Source organism: Buteo buteo, chromosome 2 (genome assembly GCF_964188355.1).
Source record: "Buteo buteo chromosome 2, bButBut1.hap1.1, whole genome shotgun sequence".
Taxonomy (NCBI): domain Eukaryota; kingdom Metazoa; phylum Chordata; class Aves; order Accipitriformes; family Accipitridae; genus Buteo; species Buteo buteo.
Window position 1 is genome coordinate 43,902,023 of NC_134172.1, and position 26,310 is coordinate 43,928,332.

A 26,310-nucleotide genomic window follows, 5' to 3' on the forward strand; every position below is an offset into this window, starting at 1 on the left:
GTTTTAAGAGTCAAATTCATTTCACCAAAATAAATACCAGAATCTCCAACAAATGAGCTGATCAGGTGAAGCTCGCTTTTAAAACCAGGGCAACAGCCAAAACACAGTCACTGCTTCCATTATGAAGGCCAGCAAATGAACAGAAGTTCCTCCATCCCATTTTCATAGTATACTAATGTCACCAGACCACCATAATGCACTAATTAATCTTCTGCTACATAACATACATACACTCGATCCAGCATGTCAATTCCTGCTTCACACACAAACACAAAAAAAAAAAAAAAAAAGCTTTACTTACTGCTTTAAAAAATTTCTCAGATAGCTGGCACTTGGACCCAAAACTTTTAGGCTGCAATGTCATGTTTTCCTTTGTCTGGGAATCAAATGATGGATTTTCAATCAAGCAATTAACAAAAACCCATATATGATTCTTCACCTGTTGAGAACATAGAAACCAATTTACTCCACAAAAATTACCACATTCATCTTTTTCAATATTTTTGTATAAAGTTACTTGCCTGAAATGGTTTCACTGAAACTCCAGCTTTATTCTTCTTTTTCACCACTTCTATCAGTTTGCCCACAACCTGATCCACCACGTAATCAACATGCCTACCACCCTTAATGAGGAGAAAAAAAAAAAGAAAAAAAGAAAAAAAAAAACAAACCACAAACCATTGAATTTCCTAATAGCTTTTAGCCATATAGTAATCCTTAAATTTAGAAATCCATACACATTAAGTTGCAGCATAACAAAGGAAAATTCGTTTTCAAGTTTCTCTTTCATGTCATTTAGTCTTCACACAAGTGAGAATGACAGATGTTACATGGAACAGAAGACGCTGGAGACCTTTCATTCACTGTACAGTGGTGGACTTCAAATGTAGCTGCTTACAGCTTGTAAAAGGATACAAAACCTTAAGAGTATGGCAGAGCACAAAATTACTCTGTAGCACTGTGATGGTATCTGCAACACCACATGGCTGTCAAGAGGTATCTTTTTAACAGGCACATAAATAACCCTGGACTAAAAACATCACACATTCATTCAAACTAAACTTTCCCCATTTGGTTCATAATAAAAACAAAAAAATTGTTCAAGAGCTCACCCTCAGATACACCACATCCACACCTATTCCTTCCCAAAAGTCATCTCACCTTTTCTTAGCTGTGAGTTTACAGAAAACTTTGAATAAATGCTATTAGCACTCTTTGCTAGCCTGAGGCTTATGCAAGGGCAAATGGAGAGCAAACTGCAAATAGCCAAGCACAAGATCCAGAAAACTCTAAAAGAACAGAGCAAGATAACCTTAAAGAAATGATGAGCAGTTCTCCTTAAAACTCACCAGAGGCTAAACCTGCTCCAAATTCATACCTGATGTAGCAACAAAAGATACATACAGAGCATGCAGTTAACCATAAGCTGGCAAATCAACCCCTTAGGAGACCTCACGGCTGTAACTTGTATCTACATAATCATGTCGCCACCTGTTTTGTAGCAAACAAGAGTAGTCAGCTGTACTCCCTTACAGTCACTGCCCAAATGCGGAAGGAAAAAAGGACTTATAAGCAATTTCTTGCATCATCACAGAAAAAAAAAAAAAAAAAAAAAAGGAAAGAATAGATAGGATTTTCTTCTTCCGTTGCACCATAACAGCTGAAAGTGAAACATTCACAGTGCCTATCACAATTCTGTCCTTTACCCTAGAAAAAAGGGGGAGTCTGAGTACTGGTTATCCTTGCTTAAGGCCTTCCCAACTACATATTTCAAGTGAAGCCATTATTGCAAGAAAACTTCTGGCAGAGGCAATGTACTCACTTCCCAACTACAATCCCTAGTGCAACAGACCCTGAGGAAGAAATACTTATTACTTCCAAAGTTTAAGTACATAAGTCAGAAAAGTTACCTTTTAGAAGCCATATATAACTCATGCTTTGCAATAGGGCAGGGTGAGGAAAATACAGATTATTTTCAATCTTTAAATTGTGGTTTTACTATTGATGAAACTCAGTCTAAATAGGGAAGCACTAAGCATTTGAATACCTTCAGAAGATGCCCCAAAGCTTCTATCACCTTCTCTAGCTACAATTCTCTTTGGACTTAAACTTTAAATCAGCCACAGAAAAAACCCCAAACATACTGCTAGAAGACAAGTAATTTTGAGATTTAATTGCTTGGAAAATAAAGGCATTTCATGTAGGCTTTCTGGAAAAAAAAGGTCTATTACAGATCTATTACATCCTAACAATGACCACTGATTTACATGTGTAAAAGAAACCTAACAATTATGAGGTATATTCTACAATGCAGAAGTAATCTGAATCAGAAGCACTAGTGTAGACTAAAACAGCACAAACTTGTATCATCGATAAAGCATTCCAGATTAGGAAGAACAAATAGTATTTGAAGGTATGTATCCTGTAGTCTTTAATTCTATGGAACAATGACTACTGAAATTGCCTAAACCAACAGTGGTAAATATGTTTAAATATTTACAAGTCCAAGGTGACACAACTTCCCTTACAGGTAAAATAGCATGCTTTCTTTGGAAAGATGTCAAAAATATGAATGGTCCTAAAACCCTGGATATCTGAAAGCTGTTTGCATTTTTTATTATTAAAATGCCTGCCTTTAAACATATAGATAAAAAGGTACAAACAATAATAAAAAGTTAAATTCTAGTGGCTATTATAGAAATTAATAATACTTTAACTAAAATCTATTATCTTGTAACAAAGAATGGAATGATGCAGGCATATCCTATACAATTAAAACATACCTAACTCAACACTCAATATTTTAAAGAGAAGATCACCTCTGCTTAATATCAATTAGTGCCTTACTAAAATACAGACTAAATAACGGTTCCTGTTGAGAACAATTTGCATTAGGACAGACAAAATAAAGAAAACATGTCTATGGAGACATTCATCGTGAGGTAATGAACAAAAAAAAAAAAAACACCTCCTTCTTTAAAGCTGTTTTAAAAACAGCACTAAGGAGAAAAAAGCTTTTGATGGACATGAGGAAGTATGGGATAGATAAGAAATAAGAAATGGAAGACAACAAAACCAAGAAAAAAACAGCAGCCAAAAAGACAGAGGAAAAGAAAGAGCAAACAACCAGGAAGCAAAAAACAAAAGTTAGGCTTCTACATTTTAAGGCAGAGTATGCTTCTGAAAAGACTGAGGAAGATGTAAAGTGGTTGAATTGATGGGAGATGGTAGCTATGTTCTCAACTTTGTGTAGAAAGTAGACATGAAAATTAAAAAAAGAGAGAGGAGCTAGAAAAATGGCTTAAGATGGTAAATATTATTAGTCATAACCAAACCAGCACTCGCACTTCAAAGAAACCATCTGTGGTTTCTGTCAGTCTCTAGAGTCACCTATTAAACAGCAACACAAACCACTAGGGTGTTTTAGAAGCACCATACATACAAGTATTTTTTCATGGCATTTCTTCGTAAAAAAACCCAAACAAACAAAACCACCCCAAAGCCAAAACCCACCAAAATTAAAACACAACAGTTTGCATTCACATATGAATGACAGAGTTTCAGCACAGGGGGAGTTCAAGTGGAAGGTGATACACTGATATCCTGCCACTTTAAAGAAAAATAAATCCATCTCCAAACTATAAAGAAAAGCTACTACAGGAAAATATCAAATTACACGTTTCAAAAACATTCCACATTTGAATGGCAATGTTAAAATGCATTACTTTTACTCATCACATTACTGAAAACTTATGCTTATGAGAATATCTCAGTATATTTTTGCATTTACAACTTCAACAATTTTTTTTTTCTTCAATTTTAACACTTCAAATATTTTGCTAAAGCTAACATCTGACATATCAAAAAATAGCTACTTACCAGCAATTCTTGTTCTTAGAAGATATTAGTTATTATAACAGTTCCCCATTCCTGTGTCCATTCTTAGTGTGTAGCAATGAGTGAGGGATGTTCAGAGCTCAAAGTTGGGAACCTTTCAACCATCTCACCAGTAGGTGGCACATTTACCCACTATAGAAGCATAACAGCCTATAACTGCCCCAACTGTCAGTACATTGTAATACAAGACAGAAAAAGAAAAATACCCTCTAAATCTAGAGGGCTGTCAGTGATTATTATGACTACTGTATTATGAGAAAGAGCACTAAAACTGCATAACCTTCTTTTCCCAGGAGGTAACCATTATGATTGACACCTAATGAAATGGTAACAACTGAAATCTTAAAAATGAAGCTTAGACTGGCACCCATATACATTCTATTCATATCGTCATCAACAGACAACGGCCTCAATTAATTCTGAGGTAAGCCTCTGACAGATAAATGGTTCATATGGCAAACAAATTCAGAAGCTAATTATAAATTTGAAGTCTTCATTTAATTAGCTATACAAATAAAATCCTATTTTCTTTTGCATTTGTTTTCTATTATATTTATTTTATTTGAATAAACCTGAAAACATCAAGGTCTAGAATCGTTCTTAATATATTGCTGAACTCCAGCAAATTTTAACAGGTTGGGATGCTCCCTCCACCCAAGTCTACTATCTGACACTGCATCTGCATTAGCTTGAGCATTTCTGCTAAAATGATTAGTAATATTTCAGTCAGCAGTGCCGCCATATTAAAAATATCATTAGATCGCTATGTTAATAACTGAAGTTTCTACTACAGCCAGTATTTGAAATTCAGAACTTAAGAAGACAACGTTTAATCAGTTTATATACAAGCCTCACTAAAGTTACCTGCACAACTGAAATAGCTACAAACATTCTTTCAAATGCTGCCTCAGAGCCTGAAGTCGAATTCTGTGGTGGTCTACTGTGGCAAAATTGTGAATAAATGGGGACCTGACCAAGGTAACAAATTTACAAGAACAAAACAAGGGAGTTGTGCCTCAACATACTGCCTGACCTTCTACACGCCCGTCAACCTAAAAAAAACTTGTTTGGAATTTAAAGCAAGTTTAAAAAAGGTGGAAGGGAAGTTACGACTGGGTGAAATTTATCCAGAAACAGAAATGAAAAGCTTTCAGCAAACAGCGATAAATAACCAAAAAACAGCTGAAATGAGCTCCTCACCTGTTAGCAGATAAGGGGACAGGCAGTTGACGCAGTTAGTTACTAGCCATTATGTCTCATCAGTGGGTAGTTGCACATCAATTGCTGGTGAGGTGGTTCACCGGCCCGAACATTCCACATCCAGTCACACACATAAGGCATGGATTGGGAGAGTGGGAAAAACTAGAAATTACAACACTTACCTTTGAAGAATACACAGTACTTTTTCTATGAATTTTCTTAAAGAATATATAACAATGTACGTGTAACTGCATGATGGGTGAAAATTGATCCAAAAAAGTCAAATTCAAAATCTTTTGAGTAAGCGTATGCAATATATTTAACTTAGGAGTCAATAAGTATTCATTTTTTTCAAATACATTTTCTTAACCTGATATCACACATTATTAAGTTTCTCTACATTGCCAGCTTCTTCACAAAGGTATTGTATACATCTTTAAGATCATGCTATTTTTCTTCTTTATGTTGCATAAAGAGGCCTGAATTAAAACTAAGTTTTAACCTTTCAACTGCCAGATACGTATGTTATCCCTAGTTTTGACAAGTATCAGATAAGCATTTAATTAAAATGCACACTTGGAAAGTAAATATTCTATGATGAAATAAATCCCCCTTACCACTGAATGCTGGTTCAGCTACACTGAAAATTACACTGGAAGAAGTTATGTAGTAAAAATTATGTATCACCAAAACACTGACTACACATTGTCTACCACGGAGATTAACACTGATATTTCTGGGCACCTGCCTGACTATGGACCTCACTTAGTGTAATCACTGGTGCTTATGAACCACTTATGCTACCATTAGAATTTTCTTCTGTTTGACTCTTAGAAGAGATCTGAGCAAGGAGGGTTTTTTAAGTATCTGATTACAAATTTTTTCTTTCTCATCTTTTGGGAAGCTCATGGTTAAGATTCCCTAAAAACAGCCTCACCAATGACTAGAATTACTTTACTGTTGTTATATCACTCATCTGGTGCAATTTGTAAAGAGCAGGAATGACTAAGACCTTCTTTCACTACGGTGGATCTCAGATCCCTAAACCTGGGCCATGCCAAACAGACATAAATGAGAGTTACAAGACTGTACATTAGTATGCTGAGTATAATGCTGCTTTATCATAACTGAAGATTTGCTATGATATATTAGCTATAGTTGCTAATAAGAGGAGAGAACACCTAGATGCCCTAGAAACACAAATAAATGAAAATTAATCTCAACACTTCAGGCCAGTTTTATACATCATAAAGCCATGAATAGAAAGCCATTTTTTCAAGAACACCAGAAGCCATTTTTGCCCTCCAAAACTTGCTACTACTAGCTTTAAAGGGGTTTGTATATTTTTTTTACCTTAACTTCAGAATTATTTTATTATGTGTTTAAAAGGAAGGAATAAAAAAATTCCATTCATGTGATATTTAATCAATACCATGTATGCTCACATAAGACATCAGTATCACTGATAATGATTACTAGTGTTTTAAAAACTAATGCATATTCAGAAATACTGCTATGAATGTATTTTGATTGCATCCAATTGCTCTGCCACATCCTCTCATGCAAAGGATTATCTCACCTGTTTATTTTTAGTAACCCAGATTTATTTTTTTATCAAATATCTGACTGGGCATAACCTTAACACACATTTTTATCATTTATATTTTTTATCATTTAATATAACTACTCACCTTTGTGGTAGCTATACTATTTACAAAGCTGATTTGCTGAAACCCTTTTTCACTTAAAGTGAGGCACACATCCCATCGTTCATTCACAACTTCATGAATAACTTTGAGTGCAACTCCAGTTTCATCCAGCTTGTCTTTTACGTAAAGATCTACATAACTACGAAATCCATTTACCTATGAGTAATACAGATAACAATTACTATTCTTCACATCAAATACTCAGTACACTTAAAATATTTCAAATGAGGCTCTTACAGGTAATTTCTTCCCATTCAACATGACTTTGACTCCTTTGCATGACCCAGCCAAATCATATGCTCTTCTTGTCATGAGGGCCACAATATCCTTATCAAGTTTTTCCATTTTAAATTTAGATAGATCTGGCTGGAATGTAATGCATGTGTAGTCATCACCATCAAAATGCTTAATCTTGGGTTCAGAGGTCTTCATCATATTGTTCATCCAAGTCTTTGGAAATAAAACATTTTAGATGTTAGTTTACAATACATGTTATCCTCCTCTGTTCCATTTTCCAGCTATGCTAAGATTTCAACAGGTACACAACAAAAGCCTCACAGACTGCTTTTAGAAGTTTCCTCTGGTAAAACACTATGCATAAAATTAATTGCTTTACCAAGATTTGCACAAGCATTGGTGACAGCAGATTTGTGGTTTCTGTAAATATGCAGGTATCATTACATTGATGGACATGATTCTAATGCAAATAGAGACCACCACAGAAGTGACTAAATTAGATAGAAGTGAGCTAGCTAAACAGTCCGTATTGCCCATCAGTTTAATGCTTTCAATCTACTACACACTTCTATAGAGAGGCTTATTAGTCCCTGTACAGAGACTCAGTAGTCTCTGAGATAACATCTTTGTGGCTGTGCAGTGTACCAAAGCATGCTTCTTGACAAACCAACTTGCTCAGACTTGACTCAGGAGTCTTGGCATTGTTCCCAGTTTAAGACGACAGGCACATTTATAAGACCAAGCAGAATGCCTACTCACAGCATATATCGAAGTTCAGTTGTGTTAAATTTTCACAATTTTTGAAAACAGTGGAAAACATAGCACTTTATCTAAATCATAAAGCATGTAATTTTCAAAAAGTACATTCAAACCAATATTAATTTGCTTTTTGGCAGTAAGCAGAAAATATTACATTTTAAAGAGACAGGTAAAACCATTGAAATATATTGTTTACGTAGTGACATGACAGCATAACCAGAAATCAAATACTTGTCCAGAAAAAAAGAGAAGGAAGCCACCAACTGGGAAAGACTCCCAAGCCAAGGAACTTTGGTATTTAATACTCTACCAAAGTTCTTCAAACTTTTGGAAAGATGGCCATCTCAGAGCTATATACAGTAGATCAGATTACATTCAATCCTTGGTCTGTGTGCTAACAATGGTAACAATGAGCAATGGGTTCAAATGGGGAGGGAGGTGGGGTTTGCGCTGAAGTCCAGCTAGGCTGATGCAATTCGTGACAAACACTGAAAAATCTTTTTCTTAACACCTTACAAAATTGTCTAGATAGTTGTTTCCATGTTTGCACAGCCAAGTAGAAAGATTTTTTGACAAATTATGTAACAGCATTTACAAAATGTTTCCATTAAATATATTCCTTTTCACATGCACATGTAAATACTTTAAACAGAAGAAATTTGTTTTTCATTTTTAGCCCCCTAATGCTCCCAAGAAAGATAGTACTTTACAAAAAAATAAAATTAATACATAGAAGTACCAATTTTACGGACTGAACTAACCTAGCCTGCAAACTCTACACATCCATTTGAATGTTAAATGATTCATTTCATGGAATATTCATGAAATATGGAAAACGTGTTAAATATTAGATTTATAATTACAGCAATGAAAAGGAAAAAAGTTGAGATCATTTCTATACCTGCTTAAAGCTATGTTTGTATTCCTTGCAAGCAGTTTCAACTGTAAACTTTGTACTAAATATGTTACAAAGTTTTGCACCATAGCCATTGCGCCCACCTGAAAAAACAACATAGAGAAAGTTTTTTACAGCAGAACCATATTTATGATATACAGAGTGTATGCCAATAAAGTAAAATGTTCCTGTATAGGACAAAAGTTGGGCCACATGTCAACAGCTATCACAGGATGCCGGAGGTGGAGTTTCCAATCTGGTGCAACTGCTTCTGCCTCTAAATGAGCAGTTTGCTCCTCCCCCTAAGGCCAGGATACTCCCATTGATTCCCTTATTTTGATCTACCAGTTGCTTGCTGAAAGGCAAGTGACCTCAACACCCTGATCCAGCTGAAAACTAGGTCATGATCAGACCCAAGTCACTCTACAACCACACATCATAATATGGGCAAAATATATGGGATAGAACAGAAGTAACTATCATTCATGACCTAAATTAGGGTTACTTTACATTTAGGATAGTAAATCATATCCTAATTTATTAAATTTATATTTCCCCTCATTTCAAAGGCATAAATGTTTAAATGCTTGCATACATTGTAATTAAAATACAAAAACATGTTGTTTGTTACTGAATAATGAGTACTGACATTAAAGATGTAAAGTTCTCTGTAAACATTGTTATTAAAAAAAGAAGTAGTAAGGTTTTTTTAAGTCATTTTACTCTAACAAAGAGCTATAGTAATGGTGACAAAGTAATCACCTGTTATGAGACAGAATAGAAAAAGTAAGAAGAGAAAGCATACTGAAAAGCAAACAGTGGCTTAACTGAATAATACAAAGCATGTTAAATTGTCTTGCCTGTAACTTTTTTCTCATCATCATCATAGTTGCTGGATGTTAGCAGCTGCCCAAAGATTAAAGCAGGTACATATACTTTTTCTACTTTGTGTTCCACAACTGGTATACCCTTTCCATTATTCCATATGCTGATGATGTTTGATTCCCTATAAAACAGTGAAGACATTAAGCCAATTAATGTAATCTTGAAAACAGACTCCTGCATACATTTTACCTGTTCAAATAACTACATGAAATACAATAAAAGACCATATTCTTACTATGTTTATCCACAGCTCTATCAATTTTAATTACAAAACCCACTTCTTTGTGCTTATTAGATGGCTTAGAAGCAGCACAATTGCCCATACATGACAGTATTTTGTGTCACAAAAATAACCCCCCAAAATCTGTTTGAAGAGCTTTCACTATCAACATGATCTGTAACAGAATCCTGAAGTTTAGTGATAGAATTATACTTAAGTTAGAGATGTAGCTTTTTAGGTTTCCTTGAAGTCCACCCAAACACAGCCAAGTTATCATCTGTTTAAAACTGTTATTTCCCAGTTATGATAAACTTTGTAACTTATTTTATGCATCAATGCCAAAATCCATCAACATCTGGCATCATTAATACTTGTAGCTCTTGCATAGCATTTTCATTTTGGAGTATTAGAGAGTACAAAATCATGACAGGTCAGGCAGATTTACACTACTATTTCCCTCCCACTCCATGATAAAAGCAATTGGTCCACAGAAACTGAGAATGCACTGAGAACTTGCAGAAAAATGACTTCTCAGAATATTTATGCTAAAGATTAGGTGTCTAAAACATTTATTATTCAGTTAAATGTCACTGAAAAGGTACTAACAAAAGGAACCCAATCAACATCTGTTTAACCACAGTACTTTTCATTAGAAAATATCTCTTAAGTATTCAATTTAAAAACACAGTGGTAATGACATATTTGCAATCTGCAGTTTCAGTGTGATATAGCTAATTCAAACATAACCTTATCCTAATGCTAAAGGAGCTAACACAGAAGTTCAATAGGTACAAAATTATGTTACAAAACCTCAAGGTTGGTATTTATGATTTATTAGTAACCTGGCTGGTTATAGTTATGTACCGCTAAGCTTTCATCTAATCGTGAATTTTATGATCTTCTGGTTTTAAGTTTCATTCAATCAAATATTAATGAGTGGTTTAGGAAAGCAAATTATTATAAATTCAGAATGGTAGTACTTACTGTTAACCACTTTTAATTCACTTTTTCATCTTAAAATATGAAGCTAATGGAAATAATTCCAAAAATATTATTTTGTTGTTAAAAATTCCAATTTCATTTAGTAAAATCATTTGTACAAATCTGAACTACAATAGCACTGGCAAGGAAAGTAAATGAAAACATGCTTTTACTTACGGATCAATGGATATTTTAATACAAGTCATATTCTTGTCCCTCTGCTTATTGTCAGCAGCATTTACTATGAAACAAAGCAGCACAAATTAACACTTTGTAGGAGCAATAATTAATTACTTGATCTGTAAAACTGGTAGTATACATATTCCACCACAAGTTACAATGGTCTAGGTGTTTCTTAATCTGGTATATCTTTGTATATTCTGTATCTTGTTACTCAAGTCTATAAATATGACCAAGTATCTGCAAGAAGATGTTTTTCAACCTTCTTGTAATTACTGACTATTTCTAGCAGTTAGACTATCTTAGAAATAAATATAGATGTGTATTTTGTGAGCCTGTTCGCAAAACTGTTCTTAACATACCAAGCACTTCATTCTTCTCTTGCTGTACTTGTTCGGAAATTTATTACACGTATTACACCATGTATGTTAAAAAACCTAGAAAATTATATGCATCACCAGATCAGTTTACACATCGTTTTGCTACTGAAACCCAATCCTGAAAATGTCACATCCATTAAGGAGTGTTTTGACTGCAGCAAAAGTTATCTCTAAAGAGCCTGTGAGTCTTACAACTAAGAGTTTACATAGTTTAGGATAAAAAGAAGGATAACTGGAAATTAACATTTGATCGGAATTTAATTAAACTGCACTCCAATGTATATTAACTACAAACAACAGAAATCAGAAATGTGACTACGGCCATTAACCATGAAAACACATTACAATCATTTTCAGCATGTCTTGTCACCCATGAAACAGATGAACATAAAACCCCAAAACACCAAGCACAATGTCTTGATAGATTATAAAGGTCTTCATAGAAGATCAGATATTTCAAGGTGCTTTTACTAAAATCATTAAATGCAGTTTCATTTTCTAAAAATCATTTGTTTGTGCCTCAGTCACCATGCTTTTAAATGGCAGTATGATATTTATTCATTTTTAAACTGTCTGAAGTCTAGAAATGAGCCATGTAAGAATCACCATCACCACCACTATCATTCTGTACAGAAGGAGGTAGTTTTAATGACTCGTGAAATTACCATCTAAGTTAACACTAAGACAACTTTCAGTTGTCTTCTTTCAGAAGAACAATCTTCTTTCCAATGCTACTTAAAACTGTGGCCCTAATCAACTTTGCAGATTAAAAATCTTGTAACAATTTGATCACAAAGAATGATCTAGATTGGACATTCAGTAACAAATATTTACACTTTCTTAGAAGTTCAACTGAGAACTCTTCTCTCTTTAAACTGTTCTATAGTGCTGGAATGCACTAAAATTTTCATGCACTGCAGTTTAGACTGTGATTTAAACTTAGATACAAATTAATGTGCTTTGAGAGCGCTCAGAAAAGTGTATACTCCATAACTCTGAAGCAATATTATTGTTAAAAATACTTACCAAGGATTTCATCAAAGATCTTGTACAAGCCTGGAACAAAGGTAACTTCTCTGCAATTCATTCCTACATCTTCATCATAAACCCACATTAACTACATGTGGACCAAAAAAAAAAAAATAAATATTTACTGTTTTAGTAAACCAGTCTATGATTCTCTAAGATCTGTTTACTTCAGGAACTTTACTCTTCCAATCTGATTGCTGCTGTCATTCAAGACAAAAGCAGAAGCAGAGGTTTGGCAAAAATTACAATTGTACCCACAAAAACTGCCATAATGAAAAGCCATTATTTTCTGCTTGGTGAGGAACTCTGACAGTATAGACACTGAAGTTCGAAGCAATTTGTAACTTCACAAAAACAGCTGAAAAAAGTGCCAGCAGGAAGCTTAAATTTTCTGTTCTCTACCTAAACAAATAGACCAAAGCATTTTGGGACCTAGAGCAAATGCTACTTACAAATGTATATATATTTGCATACGTATAGGCATGTCTGTAAACACACACATATATACACATACAGGTGTGTTTATGTTTTGACTGAACTTCAGCATTTTCTGAGCATATATTTTCAGGTGAACCAAGCACTGCTTTAAAAAGTCTTCTCTTGACCCATTCCTACTCATGCAAGTTTTTAGCATCATAATTCAGAATACTCAGAAAAGTAGAGAGATGTGCCTATTTGTTAATCAGAATAGTCATTTCCTCATTAAAACAGCAAAAACTATTGAGACTGTAAATTTAGTGACACTTACCTGAGTTAACGGTTCAACCGACCCAATGTAGGTATCCGGACGGAGAAGGATGTGCTCAAGCTGAGTCTTTTTCTGATAAACTCTCTCAACAGACATCTTCTTTGAAGTGTCATTTTTATTAATGCTTTCCGAGTCTTCCTTTTTTGAAGCACTGATCTGATTATCAAATAATGTCTAAAAAAAAAAAAAGACACCAACAATCAACCTCATTCATTCAAGCTGTCACACTCAAGATATACACAAAACCTGACAGATTTAATTACAATCAAAACTTGTCATGTAATTTAAATGTTTTCAGATGTATTAAGATCAAGCTATCCTCTCAACAGAGAAAAGTCAAGATTATATGATAGTTTCTTAGCAAATTGTAACATATTGAAACTTTAATGATTTACTAAGCATGATAAACCAAAATAAGGAAACCACAGTATATATTAAAAGAGACACCTACTTCCTCAGGTTAAGTATTTATAAGACCCGTTTTGTGCTTAAGCATTTGAATCCAAACCACTGAATACTGTTCTGAATAATAACAGTAAAACTACTCTTTTACATTTTAGGTCACACAATTCTGTCAGTGGGACTTAAGAAACACTGTAATGCCTCTCCTATGGCTTCTCAATTGCTATAATTTACATTGTCTATTTAACTGAAGTAATTAAACCTGATAGAATCCCAGTTTAGAATGCTTTATGACGAAATAAACCAAGGACTGTAAAAAAAAAAAAGACAGAGAGAATCACATTGGCTAATATTGGAATTTAAACAGAATTCAAGCCTAACACAGCTGCAGATAATGAAAAATGCCTCGACTGGAAGAATAAGCAGTGTTACAGAAAACAAGTCCACTTTTGGGGGGAGGATACAGGGATTTGATGCATCTTTCAGCAAATTTTTCCTGATAAATACCTCCTTCCCATTGAACTATAACCACACAAAAGTTAAAATATCTCAGAGCAATCAAATGTAGGAAAGTCCCATTCTGAGACAGTAAGAGCATATCTACCAAGACACTAGGAATGACATTTTACAGTATACATTCTTAGTTGTAAATCAGAATTATCTTAAAAATACCAATAAACTTAACTTGAACTCACATGATTTATTTGCCTGGCTAGCAAACATAGCAGAAAAAATTTTGTCATCACCTGTCCAATACCTGAAATAGCCTCCCTCTCTTACACAAGGTTTACCAACTTTGAAGCAGGTGTTACATGACCAGTAAAAACCATCAACAGACAAATAATGAGGACAACACCCACTTGCCACTCAGGTAAATATTTTATTCCCATTTAGCTGTTTCCAGTAAACGCCTGTATAAAGTAAACATAGGCTAAACTCCAACCGTGGATTAACCTGTCACCATTTAAGTTTCTCAGCCAGAAGAAAGTATCATCACTACTCTCTCTATCTAGCCTTTGCTGCAGCCTCGGATAGCACTGAAAGCAAGTGGTAAGAAAGCAGATAAGCACATAGGAACAAGGAGCAAAGGATACTGAACTCACCCAACCAACTTCAGCAGATTCAAAAAGGCCAAACACGCAACCTACAGCATACAATTAACAAGGACAATTCTCCCCATATTATTCCAATTTGTCTTTTCCAGCTTCTACTATTTAAGCTTTGATGCTTTTTTTCTACACACACCCATATACACATCCCCTGCCCCCCACCAGGCAGGCACAGGAATAAAGCATTTCATTCTATTCAGAACAAAGGAAAGTACCTTTCTCTTCCAGATTTAGAATCACATTTTTCTAGTTTATTTACAGAAATGCTATGAAACACGTACTTCAAGAACTTTTGGGACAAGCAGACTGTGTGCACCGGTGATGACAACAGCCAATTGTTTGGCCATGAGTAAACATGAACAGGCCAAATGAGAATCAAATATTCTCTACTAGCCAGTCCTGTAACTGACAGCATCCAGAATAAGACGCGGAAAGAACCCAGGGGACCCTACAATTCTGCACCAGGATTTCACACAGCAGAGTTGGAACCACAGCACTAACTTTCATGATTTTTCTCTGGAGCACATCACACTTCCCGCCAAACAGAGAAGTTGCAAAATTGCATGCGTGTGTGATTAAAGTGTTTTGGTATCCAAGTTAATTTTGTCTCCACACTGTCATCTGGTCTTGAACTGCGACAACCCCCCCACCACCACCCTAAAAAGATTAGCCACGGATCAGCCAAGCAAGCAGAAAAGAAACAGGACATTGCAAATAGATACATTAAACTGATAGAAGAGGAGGAATGAGAATTGTTACTAAAGCAGCATTGCCAATAGTTGCAAGGTAAATTTTATTTCATTAAAGTAGTTTTGTGAATGATGTCCAGGCTTCCGATGAGTTTCACTGTACATGTATATAAATATTTCTTTTTTTTCTATCTTTCTGACCTTATTGGCTTTACTTTATGATCATCTTCGACATCATACCTCACAGGAGTCACCCTTAGCACACCTACTGGTTCCATAGCTCTGTTAGTGCTGTTTTACTACGTTTACTTGTTCTAAAGGGACCAGTGATTAGCAGGAAAAGAAAATAATACTTCTCAAATGAAGCAGAAGTGTTGAAAGGAGGGAAGAGAACAAATGCAATTCATATAGAAAGCAACAGAATTACAAGCATAAAGACCACTAGAATCCTGTTCAAATGGAACTGTTCTATTTGCTCCCAATTCTTGGGCCTTGTGATGGGTTAACCCTGGCTAAACGCCAGGTGCCCACCAGAGCCATTCTATCACTCCCCCATCCTCAGCTGGACAGGGGAGAGAAAAATATAACAAAAACTTGCGGGTCGAGATAAGGACAGGAGAGATCATTCACTAATTACCGTCACGGGCAAAACAGACTCAGCTTAGGGAAAATTAGCTCAATTTATTACAAATCAGCCAGAGTAAGGTAATGAGAAAATAAAACGAAATCTCAGAACACCTTCCCACCACCCCTCCCTTCTTTCCGGGCACAACTTCACTCCCGGATTTCTCCACCAAGCCCCCCCAGCGGCACAAGGGGGACAGGGATGGGGTTTACGGTCATCACACGTTATTTTCTGCCGCTTCACCTCCTCAGGGTGAGGGCTGATCACACTCTTCCCCCGCTCCAGCGTGGGGTCCCACCCACGGGGTCAGTCCTCCACGAACTTCTCCAACGTGGGCCATTCCCACGGGCTGCAGCTCTTCACGAACTGCTCCAGCATAGGTCCTTTCCACGGTGTGCAGTCCTTCAGGAGCACACTGCTCCAGCGCGGGTCCCCCACGGGGTCACAAGTCCTGCCAGAAAACCTGCTCCACGGGCTCCTCTCTCCGCAGATCCGCAGGTCCTGCCAGGAACCTGCTCCAGCGCGGGGTTCCCACGGGGTCACAGCCTCCTTCGGGAACCCACCTGCTCCAGCGTGGGGTCCTCCACGGGCTGCAGGTGGAGATCTGCTCCACCGTGGACCTCCCTGGACTGCAGGGGGACAGCCTGCCTCACCAGGGTCTTCACCACGGGCTGCAGGGGAATCTTTGCTCCGGTGCCTGGAGCATCTCCTCCCCCTCCTTCTGCACTGACCTTGGTGTCCGCAGGCTTGTTTCTCTTACATGTTCTCACTCCTCTCTCCCGCGGCTGTTTCTCACTCTCCCAACTTTTTTCCTTCTTAAAAATGTTATCACAGAGGCGTTACCACTATCACTGATTGGCTCGGCCTTGGCCGGCGGTGGGTCCGTCTCAGAGCCAGCTGGTATGGGCTCGCTCTCTCTCGAACACAGGGGAAGCTTCCAGCAGCTTCTTACAGAAGCCACCCCTGTAACCCCCCTCGCTACCAAAACCTTGCCACATAAAACCAATACAGGCCTCAAGAGGTTTTTACAGTCAGTGAAGCACATGATGGCAGTTACCACACGCCAGTTTTTCAGTTGTCATGTACATCAGTATTGTATTCTTGTGATTGTTCTGAGACAGCTCTCTAGAAAGCTTCTACTTGTACAGCATCTGAGGACTAGGGTCCAACCATGCATCACAACTCAGTTACACACAAACACAGAATAAGAACTCAAATCTTAGCCTAATAAATTTAGACTACAATTTTCCTATCTCCATTAGCTCTACTTGTACCACAATGTTTGGACTTTTTCTAATCCACTGACTCTTGGACTTTATTGTGATTGAACGAGTACCTCTAGATTGTGAAAAATTACTACAGAATAGAATTATTGGGAAGGGATTCCTACAAGCCATTGCCTTTAATATGCTAGGAAATGCATTTCTGTTTTCCAGTGAAAGTCTTACTGACAACCTGGAGGAGCTTATACTTTCCAACTTATCAGTAAGAAATATATAGAGTATCAAAACTGTATCTTCTGTTGAGACACTACTGCCAGATTGTTGTCATGTTGACAGAGAACTGAGGTCACACCTAGACAAACTTTGCTGCCTAAAAGAGCTAGTCCTGAAGAAGTGTCACTTCTTGGGAAACAGTGAATTTGCTTTAACCCAGCAGTAGTAAGGATCTCTGTTACTCTACTCCCTGTGACAGCTATGTCTATTATCTTCTATAACACACTAATTAGAATATGATAAGGTGTGATTTAAGAGGGGGAAAAACACACACAAGGGATCAGCATAACATTTTTTCTCCCTGGTCAGTGATTATTACCAAAAAAAAGGGAAAAAAGTAGTCTTAAAGAACTTTAATTCTATAGTTATTACTAAGACATCACAAACACCTTTTCAGTATGCTCTACTTAAACATTTGAGTTTCATTGTCATAGAGCAGGACAAATTTAATTTGTACAATCTTCCAAGTATATCTTCTGTATGCAGAAAATACTTGTGCTATAAACATTCAGAACCTATTTAACTTAACACACTATTGAAACACAAGCATAAAAACAAAAGCAACAAAGTATTCGACTACACAAACTAATGTTATTATGCAGGCATGCAAGCATCAGAAGTCTGCAGAACTGCAGTTTCCCAGATGAAGCCTTTTGGGCTGTGCTGTACTCTGAAACAGAAGAGCAACTCTGAATCCCTGTACCTCTGTCTTGAATGGACATTTTTAGAGTTCAAGTATGTTTAGAACTCATCCCAAAAATGAGAAAATCTTCATCACCGAATCCATGACATAGGTCTACGGACATGAACATCCTCCACAGTCTTCCCATTATGTTTTCCTTGGTAACTTAAAAAAAAAAAATATTTAAAGTGCTTTCATCTGCTGAATTTCTACTACTTAAAATGCAAGTAAATATAGCAGGAATGCTCCCCCCCCCTTTTTTTTTAAACTGAGCAAGCACTAAACTGCAGTGTTGTTAAACTGACAATCTCTTCTGTATATTTTGGAATTGTCTCAAGAATGCCTTTTGTATTCTGTCCTGTATGAAATATCTTCATATTGTTAGAGCTCCAATAACACTTCTCAAAACAGCACCAGCTGTTGTTTCATGAGAAAAGCCCTGAAGAGAATTAACCAAATGTCACAAAGGGCTTAAGACTTCAGCTTCACAGTAAGTCTGTTTGTTTGTTAACAGGTTACCCAATTTTCAGGGTCTGCTTTGCAATCTTAATGTTGCCAATTTTAAATATTTTTTTAGACAGTGTTTGGCTTTCTCAAGATTCTTGTGACATTCAAGACTTTACAGATTCTTGATAGTCTTTCAGACTTTCTAACCCTCCAGACTGGTGACGATATACACATCCACATACATGTAAGTCAGCAACATGACCATCCTTAAGTAGTTTGGAATGCTATAAGCTATTGCACTGTGCATCCTTCTTTATAGACATGCAGTTACACTTCATGCTGTGACCTCAGATGTAGCTAGCATCTTAGACACTCTTAACAAAACAGCATAGTGGTAACTGTATGGAAAAACATACTGATTCTCAGTTGACGGCAGTTGGTGCTCAGTTTACTACACCAAGACTATTGTGCATGCTACCAAAACCATGTTTTATTATGGTAACTGTTTTCTCTAGTATGATTGCAGAGTTTCTCTTTTGGAGTTGTTTTTGCTATAAATTTATCTAGTACTGTGTGAAAGCTATAGTCATTCTTTCCTTCTGCAATCTCAAGAGTCAGAACCCAAGTAGCCTTTAATAGACGACAGTTTAGCAACAGGACTTTTACTGTCTGCCTTCAACCTAAGAACTCACGTTTGGTTTTGGCATCTTCTTTCTTCACATTTTGCATTTTTTATTTTTTCTTAGTCTCCTCTGTTGAAATTTCTGTGTATAATAGAGCATGCATGACATCCATATTGTCAGAGATTTTTATTGCCTTTTTTTAATGAAAACTGGGTCATGTCATCTTCCTTTGCATTTTGAAATCATTTTGAGTCACCATGCTGAGTTTGGTTACTTATGCTGCAAACAGCTTCAACATGCATATCTTAATACACATTTGATCTGGACAGTTTGGCAGCCTTAGACAAAAGCTATTCCTATCTAAATAGACAATAAAATGTAAAGCTACAATAAAGAACACAGTTTTCATCATCAGTTTCAATGTTGCTGTAACTGGAATATACATCTTTGGTTTGACTCCTTACTTTAAGTGGAACCTTTACTATTTAAGTAGCTGAATTTCACACTGTGACAAGAAGTTGAAAATCCTGAAAAACATTAATGCCTCTCCCCACTTACACAGTCTTAATGCTGTATTGGCCACTGTCACCTTCTCCTCCACCCTGTAAACTATCTCCAAACAACAACAGAAAACAATGAAGCAAACAAAAAACCCACCCCCAAATCCGTTTTTCCTCTAGTCTGCCCATTCTTTCTTCCCCATATTAGGTGGCAAAAAAGAGCTCATTTTCTAGATTGGCAGACAAGTATAACTGAACAGATAAGAGACATTAGTATATGAACGAGAAGTTATCATCACTTTGCCTTTTCTGCCTTAACCTCCTAAACTACTACATGCAATGATTGTTCTCCTGAAAGGCAAATGCAGCCCTGGGACGTAGGAATTTAGAAAAGCACATGCCAAGTGTCCTACATTGCCTTAAATAAAGTGTAGGATAAGCACATTTAGTGGGACAAGACAGTAAATTTTGAGTGTAATTAAGCTGTAAAACCTAGGGAGGTTAAGTAATGAAATCCAGGGATGTGGTAGATTTTCTACCACTTACAGTTCAAAACAAAACTACCTCTTCTGAGGAAAATATGCTATACCTCAAAAAATTTATAGGTACAATATGGTAATTACTAGGTAATTCTATGGATAACATGCACTTGACTGTAGTGTGGTATCATATATTGGATCATAATGGCCTCTAGTTGCCTTAGAAAAATAGACAATGAATACATTGTTACCTAAACATTTTGCAATTTTCCCAAAGAAAACTCTGGCTGAGAATACCTCCCACCATGAAAACAAAACTGGAGGGAGTTTCAAAATAAACCACTCTCCTGCTGTGTTTAACAAATGGTTTGGCTCTCCTGCCAAGACGAAAATGCACGAAAGTAACATTTCCCTGTTACCACAACAAATTTCCATCGACCATTGCATACTATTAGTGGCATGAACTAAATCTCTCTATCGTATCCTCCCCAAAGCTGGTCATAAGAAAGAGCTCCCAGTAAGCTCACCCAGAGCTAGTCTCACTCCAGTGAGACTAACATGCTTATTCATTTTAAATTCCTAAATTTTTTATCTCCTGGTTTGGACAATTTTCTCTGGACTCTGAAAGCATCACATCACAGAGTTTTGTTATGATGATTCAGTTATAGAATAGCTTGAGGATGGTCAGATTTCCCCATTACAGAAAAACACAACAGTTAATTGCTGCCAAAAGGGAAAAAATTCTTCTTTCTTCCCTCCTTCTCTGCTCCATATAGTGGAATCAAACCCACCTCATAATAAGCCAGTTCAATGAGCAAACAGAGCCTTCCCCCCATTTTTCATCAACTAGAAACAATCAGTTGTCCGTTGGCTCATTTTTCTGAACAAGCTTGCTAGAAAATCAGACAAGTAGTAGTGCAACGAAAACAGCAGAAACATACAGCTAGGAGGATAAGGTTAAAAAAAACCCCATACTTTTCAGCAGATATCATTAGATTGTCATTTCATAGTGCAACTAAGCATTCTTAGAATTACATAGCTTCATCTTCTTGTTAAATAGCTAAAAAAATAAAAGCATCATCATTCTTATTTTAGGATTATTAATGCACAATATAGTTGCACACTGAATTTAAATGAAAATTTAGGGATTTTCTTCCTCCAGAAGAATACCACTTTTGTGCAAATATGTATGCTTACTATAATTACTTCTGACCAGAAAATTATGTATATTGTTCTAAATATGATTTCACTTACAGTTATATTAAGTTACTACAGCAACAGTTCTGCATTATTTGGCACAGGTTTGGATACAATCAGCAGTACATTCAGACCCTGATCTTTACTATTTTCTTTAAAAGCAAGTATCTAACATCTGCCCATGCATGATGACAATTTAACTGAGTTTTACTGGTAATTTTTTTTAAGAGTCTGAAATTTTTTAGTTGTCTATCCACTGACAAGTTCTATTCCAATACTAAATTTTGATTCTGTTTACCCAGTATCAAAAAGCACATCTATGGATGCTTTGGTAACAAATTAGTATTTTAAGAATCTGTTTTTCCAGCTAAAATTCAGAGACAAGGAAGAAAAAAAACCCAAAAAACTGACTCTCATGGAAAATTGACATTAAAATTTAAGACAATTTAAGACAGTTTTCCTACAGATTCTTAGAACTGTGATCCTTGGAACCACTAAATGAACCTGTTTGGTCACAGAATGACCAAATCCATTTGATCCACTGTTTCATCAGCTAACTCATACACGAGCCCTCCACTAGCTGAGAAATCAAAAAGTTTAGAGGCACTGGCATCAGAACTTTAGGTTATCAGCATCTGGCAGCACCTCTTTATACCTCAGTGTTTCCCATATCCTTGCCCCTTTTAATGCTTTACTGCATCACCAGTTTGAGTGCTGTTAAAGTATTCTAGACTCTCAGCACATTTACATTTTGCAGTTGCAAAGATTACTTTGAAAGGGAACAACACAACCTGATAGATCCTTCTGACGAAGGAAATCTTTGAAACCCATTCAGGCTGTATGTCAAATATCACACTCCTAGAATAGCACTGTGATCTTTCCTTCCAGATCCTACAGGTTCTATGGCCAGCTGAACCCATACTGTACTGCAAGGTATTTTTACTCTGCTGAACCATCTTCAGATTAATGAAAGAACTGTAGAAAAAGCTTCAGGCATGAGTAAGACAACATTCAAGACATTCATGCTGCAAGAGAATACACAGAGAGCAAATCAAACAGGCTAGTTTTTCAGCTCATGTTAACTGGCATAGTAACACAGAACAGGAGTCAAGTTGTGATACACGGGAAGAAGTGAGTGAACCCACACATGAAGATTTTATTCCACGCTAGACCCAAAGCCCAGTCTTTTCTAGTTGGCTTCAGGATGACTAGTCACATTACATTAGTGATAGAGCAGAGCCCAAACATCACTTAAAGGTTACTTATTCAACTGCACTTTTCAATAGGAAGCAACTCTCCACTGTACAACAGATTCAAATTTTTGAACTCTCATGAATGTAACAGCTATCAGTATGTTAGGATTGGTATATCTTTATGTTATTTGCATGTCTACCTTGCATTGAAATAGTAAAACACCTTGCCTGTGATCCTTGAGGATTTTGTACTTCTAACATATATGGTGCCCTAAAAAGGAACACAGTATGATGAGTAGCAACCATTAAAAGTCTGGTCCCTAGAATCTTCAAAAGAAAAGCAATAGCAACATAATTACTTAACACAAGGTACCACGTAAATGGACATGAATGAGTTTCTTTCTGTTCTTTTTAAAAACTGTACCAAACATGGAACAAACTCTAAAAGTTTACAAATAATGATCACATTGCTTCCTCTCAAATACCACATATTGCTCCACAATATTATATATGTCAGCTTTTATATTATTAAAAGTGCCTATGCTAACACAGCCACATTTTCTGGTATTCTATATTTTCAAAATCTATTATTTTCTGCCACGTTAAAGTAAATATGAATCCAGTGCTCTTTTAAAAAGTAGCTTAATTGCTCAACTCCTACATGCAGCATCTATTGCTCCTCTGGAGATTTTACAAATCTTGAAATATTTTACAAGTCTCAAATATACTACATATTCTAGTCTCAATCTTGTAGTAAAATCCATGAGAAAGGAACACAGGTCTGGTGTTCCAGACATTTACAGCAATTCAGAAGGATGAAAACAGAGGCAGCAACAAGTCAAAAAAGCCTGAGCACTGTTCCAAAACTCCCCCTTCCTCAGCCACTCATCCTCCCACAACATTCCTACAGAAGTTATTATGAAAAAACTTTCAGGATTGCTCACTAAAAATGCTAACAATCTTGAAGATCATCAAAACTATACCCTTTAATTTGCAATTTAAGAATTACATCTTGGCAGGCAAAAGAATTCACCCCTCCATAAAAGGCACCATATAAAAGACTGAAAAAAATTTCAAATATATTGTGAGATTAATTTTTAAATCATTCAGCATTTTCATCATCTTTCTGTTACCTGACATGTATATCACTCAACTGGCAAAGAAGAAAGTCTACATGGCATATTCTGAAAGATTTAACTAGTACCAGGAAAGGCAGGTTAACATGATACAAGTTCAGGTTTGCTTCCTCTCAAGTATCTGGACTATCTCCCACCCCGTCCACCAGCAAACTCAGGTAAGGAACTTACCCCCCTGCAGCTGATTCCTCACATGCTTATACAGCCTCTTATTTGTGAGTTTAAGAAAAATCCTCTCCCAGGTCTGCTTAATTAACAAAATAGAGTAACTACCTCACTTCTTGCAACTGCTTTCCTCCAAGCAACTTGCCTCCATTTTACTCCAAGATTGTAACATAATACTTCAAGTTTTCATGACAATACCGTAATACAATAGTGGTGGAAAAGACTTTAAGTTAGGATCACTAAATAGTGTATGACGAAAAACACTACCTCAGCCAACATAGAGCTCAGTGTTGATGCATGGTGGCAATAGCCTGAACAACTGCATGCACTAGAACTCTGTATCAGCTGGTCTAAGGTGGTGTTTTTTTCCCCAGACACCTTGCCATTCTTGTATCTTTATATCACAGTACACAACTCCCAAGGGAATAAAAACAAGACTGAAATGCTCATACACTACTACACTATCTTTCCTAAAAAGTCTAAATACCCCAGAGCTACGAGAGATTGGACAGCCGCTTTCCAATATCTCCAGTGAAGCTCACACTACCAATGTTTCACAGGTAAAGATGCTCTGCTTAGGGGATGACCCCAGAATTCTAACTGCTCTTACAGAAACACTACATATCAAGTTATCTAGTTGCAAGAACATTTTTTTTCTTTTTCTCCTACTTTATCTCAGCATCTTTTGATTTATAAGAAAATAACTTTTCCATATTTTATATTACAGCTCCTGTGATTTTGACATGACAAGAAAATATTGTTCCTTGCTCTCTCCTTGAAGATTCCTTCACAGTTTGAGAAAGCTGGTGTGTGAGTTTTTGGCACCTAAGGCAGACATTTCTCCAGTTTTTTCACACACCTCTTCTTCTCACAACTGTTCAATGTCTTAAAGAAGGAACAGAAACAGTCTAACCAGGCCCACTCATTCACTAAAAAGAGTGAAAGAAATCAGTATCTCCTCAAGACACACATCTTCCATGAAAGGAAATGTATTGGGATTGCATGGCAAGGTTTTGGTAGCAGGGGGGGTTACAGGGGTGGCTTCTGTGAGAAGCTGCTAGAAGCTTCTCCTATGTCCGACAGAGCCAGTGCCAGCCAGCTCCAGGATGAACCCGCCACTGGCCAAGGCCAAGCCCATCAGCAACGGTCATAGCGCCTCTGGAAGAACAGTTTTAAGAAGGGGAAAAAAAGTTGCAGTGGGCACAGAAACAGCAGTTGGAGACAGGAGTGAGAACATGTGAGAGAAACAACCCTGCAGACACCAAGGTCAGTGAAGAAGGAGGGGCAGGAGGTGTTCTAGGCACCAGAGCAGAGATTCCCCTGCAGCCTGTGGGGAAGACCCTGGTGAGGCAGGCTGTCCCCCTGCAGTCCAGGGAGGTCCACGGTGGAGCAGATATCCACCTGCAGCCCGTGGAGGACCCCACACCAGAGCAGGTGGGTGCCTGAAGGAGGCTGTGACCCTGTGGGAACCCCGCACTGGAGCAGGCTCCTGTCAGGACCTGCGGACCCGTGGAGAGAGGAGCCCACGCTGGAGCAGGTTTTCTGGCAGGACTTGTGACCCCGTGGGGGACCCACGCTGGAGCGGTGTGCTCCTGAAGGACTGCACACCATGGAAAGGACCCACACTGGAGCAGTTCATGAAGAACTGCAGCCCAGGGGAAGGACCCATGTTAGAGAATTTCGTGAAGGACTGTCTCCTGTGGGAGGGACCCCATGCTAGAGCAGGGGAAGAGTGCGAGGAGTCCTGGCCCTGAAGAGGATGAAGCAGCAGAGATAACGTGTGATGAACTGACCGCAGCCCCCATTCCCCGTCCCCCTGTGCTGCTTGGTGGGGCTAGGTAGAGAATCCGGGAGTGAAGCTGTGCCTGGGAAGAAGGGAAGGGTGGGGGGAAGGTGTTTTGAGATTTGGTTTTATTTCTCATTACCCTACTCTGATTGATTGGCAATAAATTAAGTTAATTTTCCCCAAGTTGAGTCTGTTTTGCCTGTGACGGTAATTGGTTGAGTGATCCCTCCCTGTCCTTATCTCAACCCGCAAGCCCTTTGTTATACTTTCTCTCCCCTGTCCAGCTAAGGGGGGAGTGATGGAATGACTTTGGTGGGCACCTAGTATCCAGCCAGGGTCAACCCATCACAGGAAGACTGCTTAATATCTCAATTGCAATTCTACCTCACAAATCAGGAAAAACACACATAGTAGGTTAAGCAATCTAATTCTCTTTTATGCCTTTTTTTCCCCTTTAAAGTAGGTTTTTAAATTATGTCCAACAAAGGCAAATATAGATCTGAAGCCTTTACAGTAACTTTGCTAATGCCCTTTTTTCTTACTTGCTGAAAAAAAACAGAAATTCTTAGATGTGTATAGTGTAACAAATACACAGATTTATCATTATAACAAAATAAAAAATTAAAAGTAGTACTTTACTTTCAGTGGCAAACTGTATTTA

The 26,310-nt window shown here is 37.2% G+C and overlaps 1 protein-coding gene across 2 annotated transcripts in view; it reads right to left on the bottom strand.

Moving 5' to 3' along the window:
* TOP2B (DNA topoisomerase II beta) overlaps positions 1-26,310 on the bottom strand; it is a 70,842-nt gene that overhangs the window by 37,020 nt on the left and 7,512 nt on the right. For both annotated transcript variants that reach the window (XM_075052481.1, XM_075052473.1), the window contains exons 2-10: positions 13,121-13,294; positions 12,370-12,460; positions 10,961-11,024; positions 9,558-9,703; positions 8,704-8,801; positions 7,044-7,256; positions 6,789-6,962; positions 522-623; positions 302-439 (exon numbers count right to left, since the gene is read on the bottom strand). In XM_075052481.1, the coding sequence (XP_074908582.1) occupies positions 302-439; positions 522-623; positions 6,789-6,962; positions 7,044-7,256; positions 8,704-8,801; positions 9,558-9,703; positions 10,961-11,024; positions 12,370-12,460; positions 13,121-13,294 (1,200 nt within the window). The remainder of the gene's footprint in view (positions 1-301; positions 440-521; positions 624-6,788; positions 6,963-7,043; positions 7,257-8,703; positions 8,802-9,557; positions 9,704-10,960; positions 11,025-12,369; positions 12,461-13,120; positions 13,295-26,310) is intronic.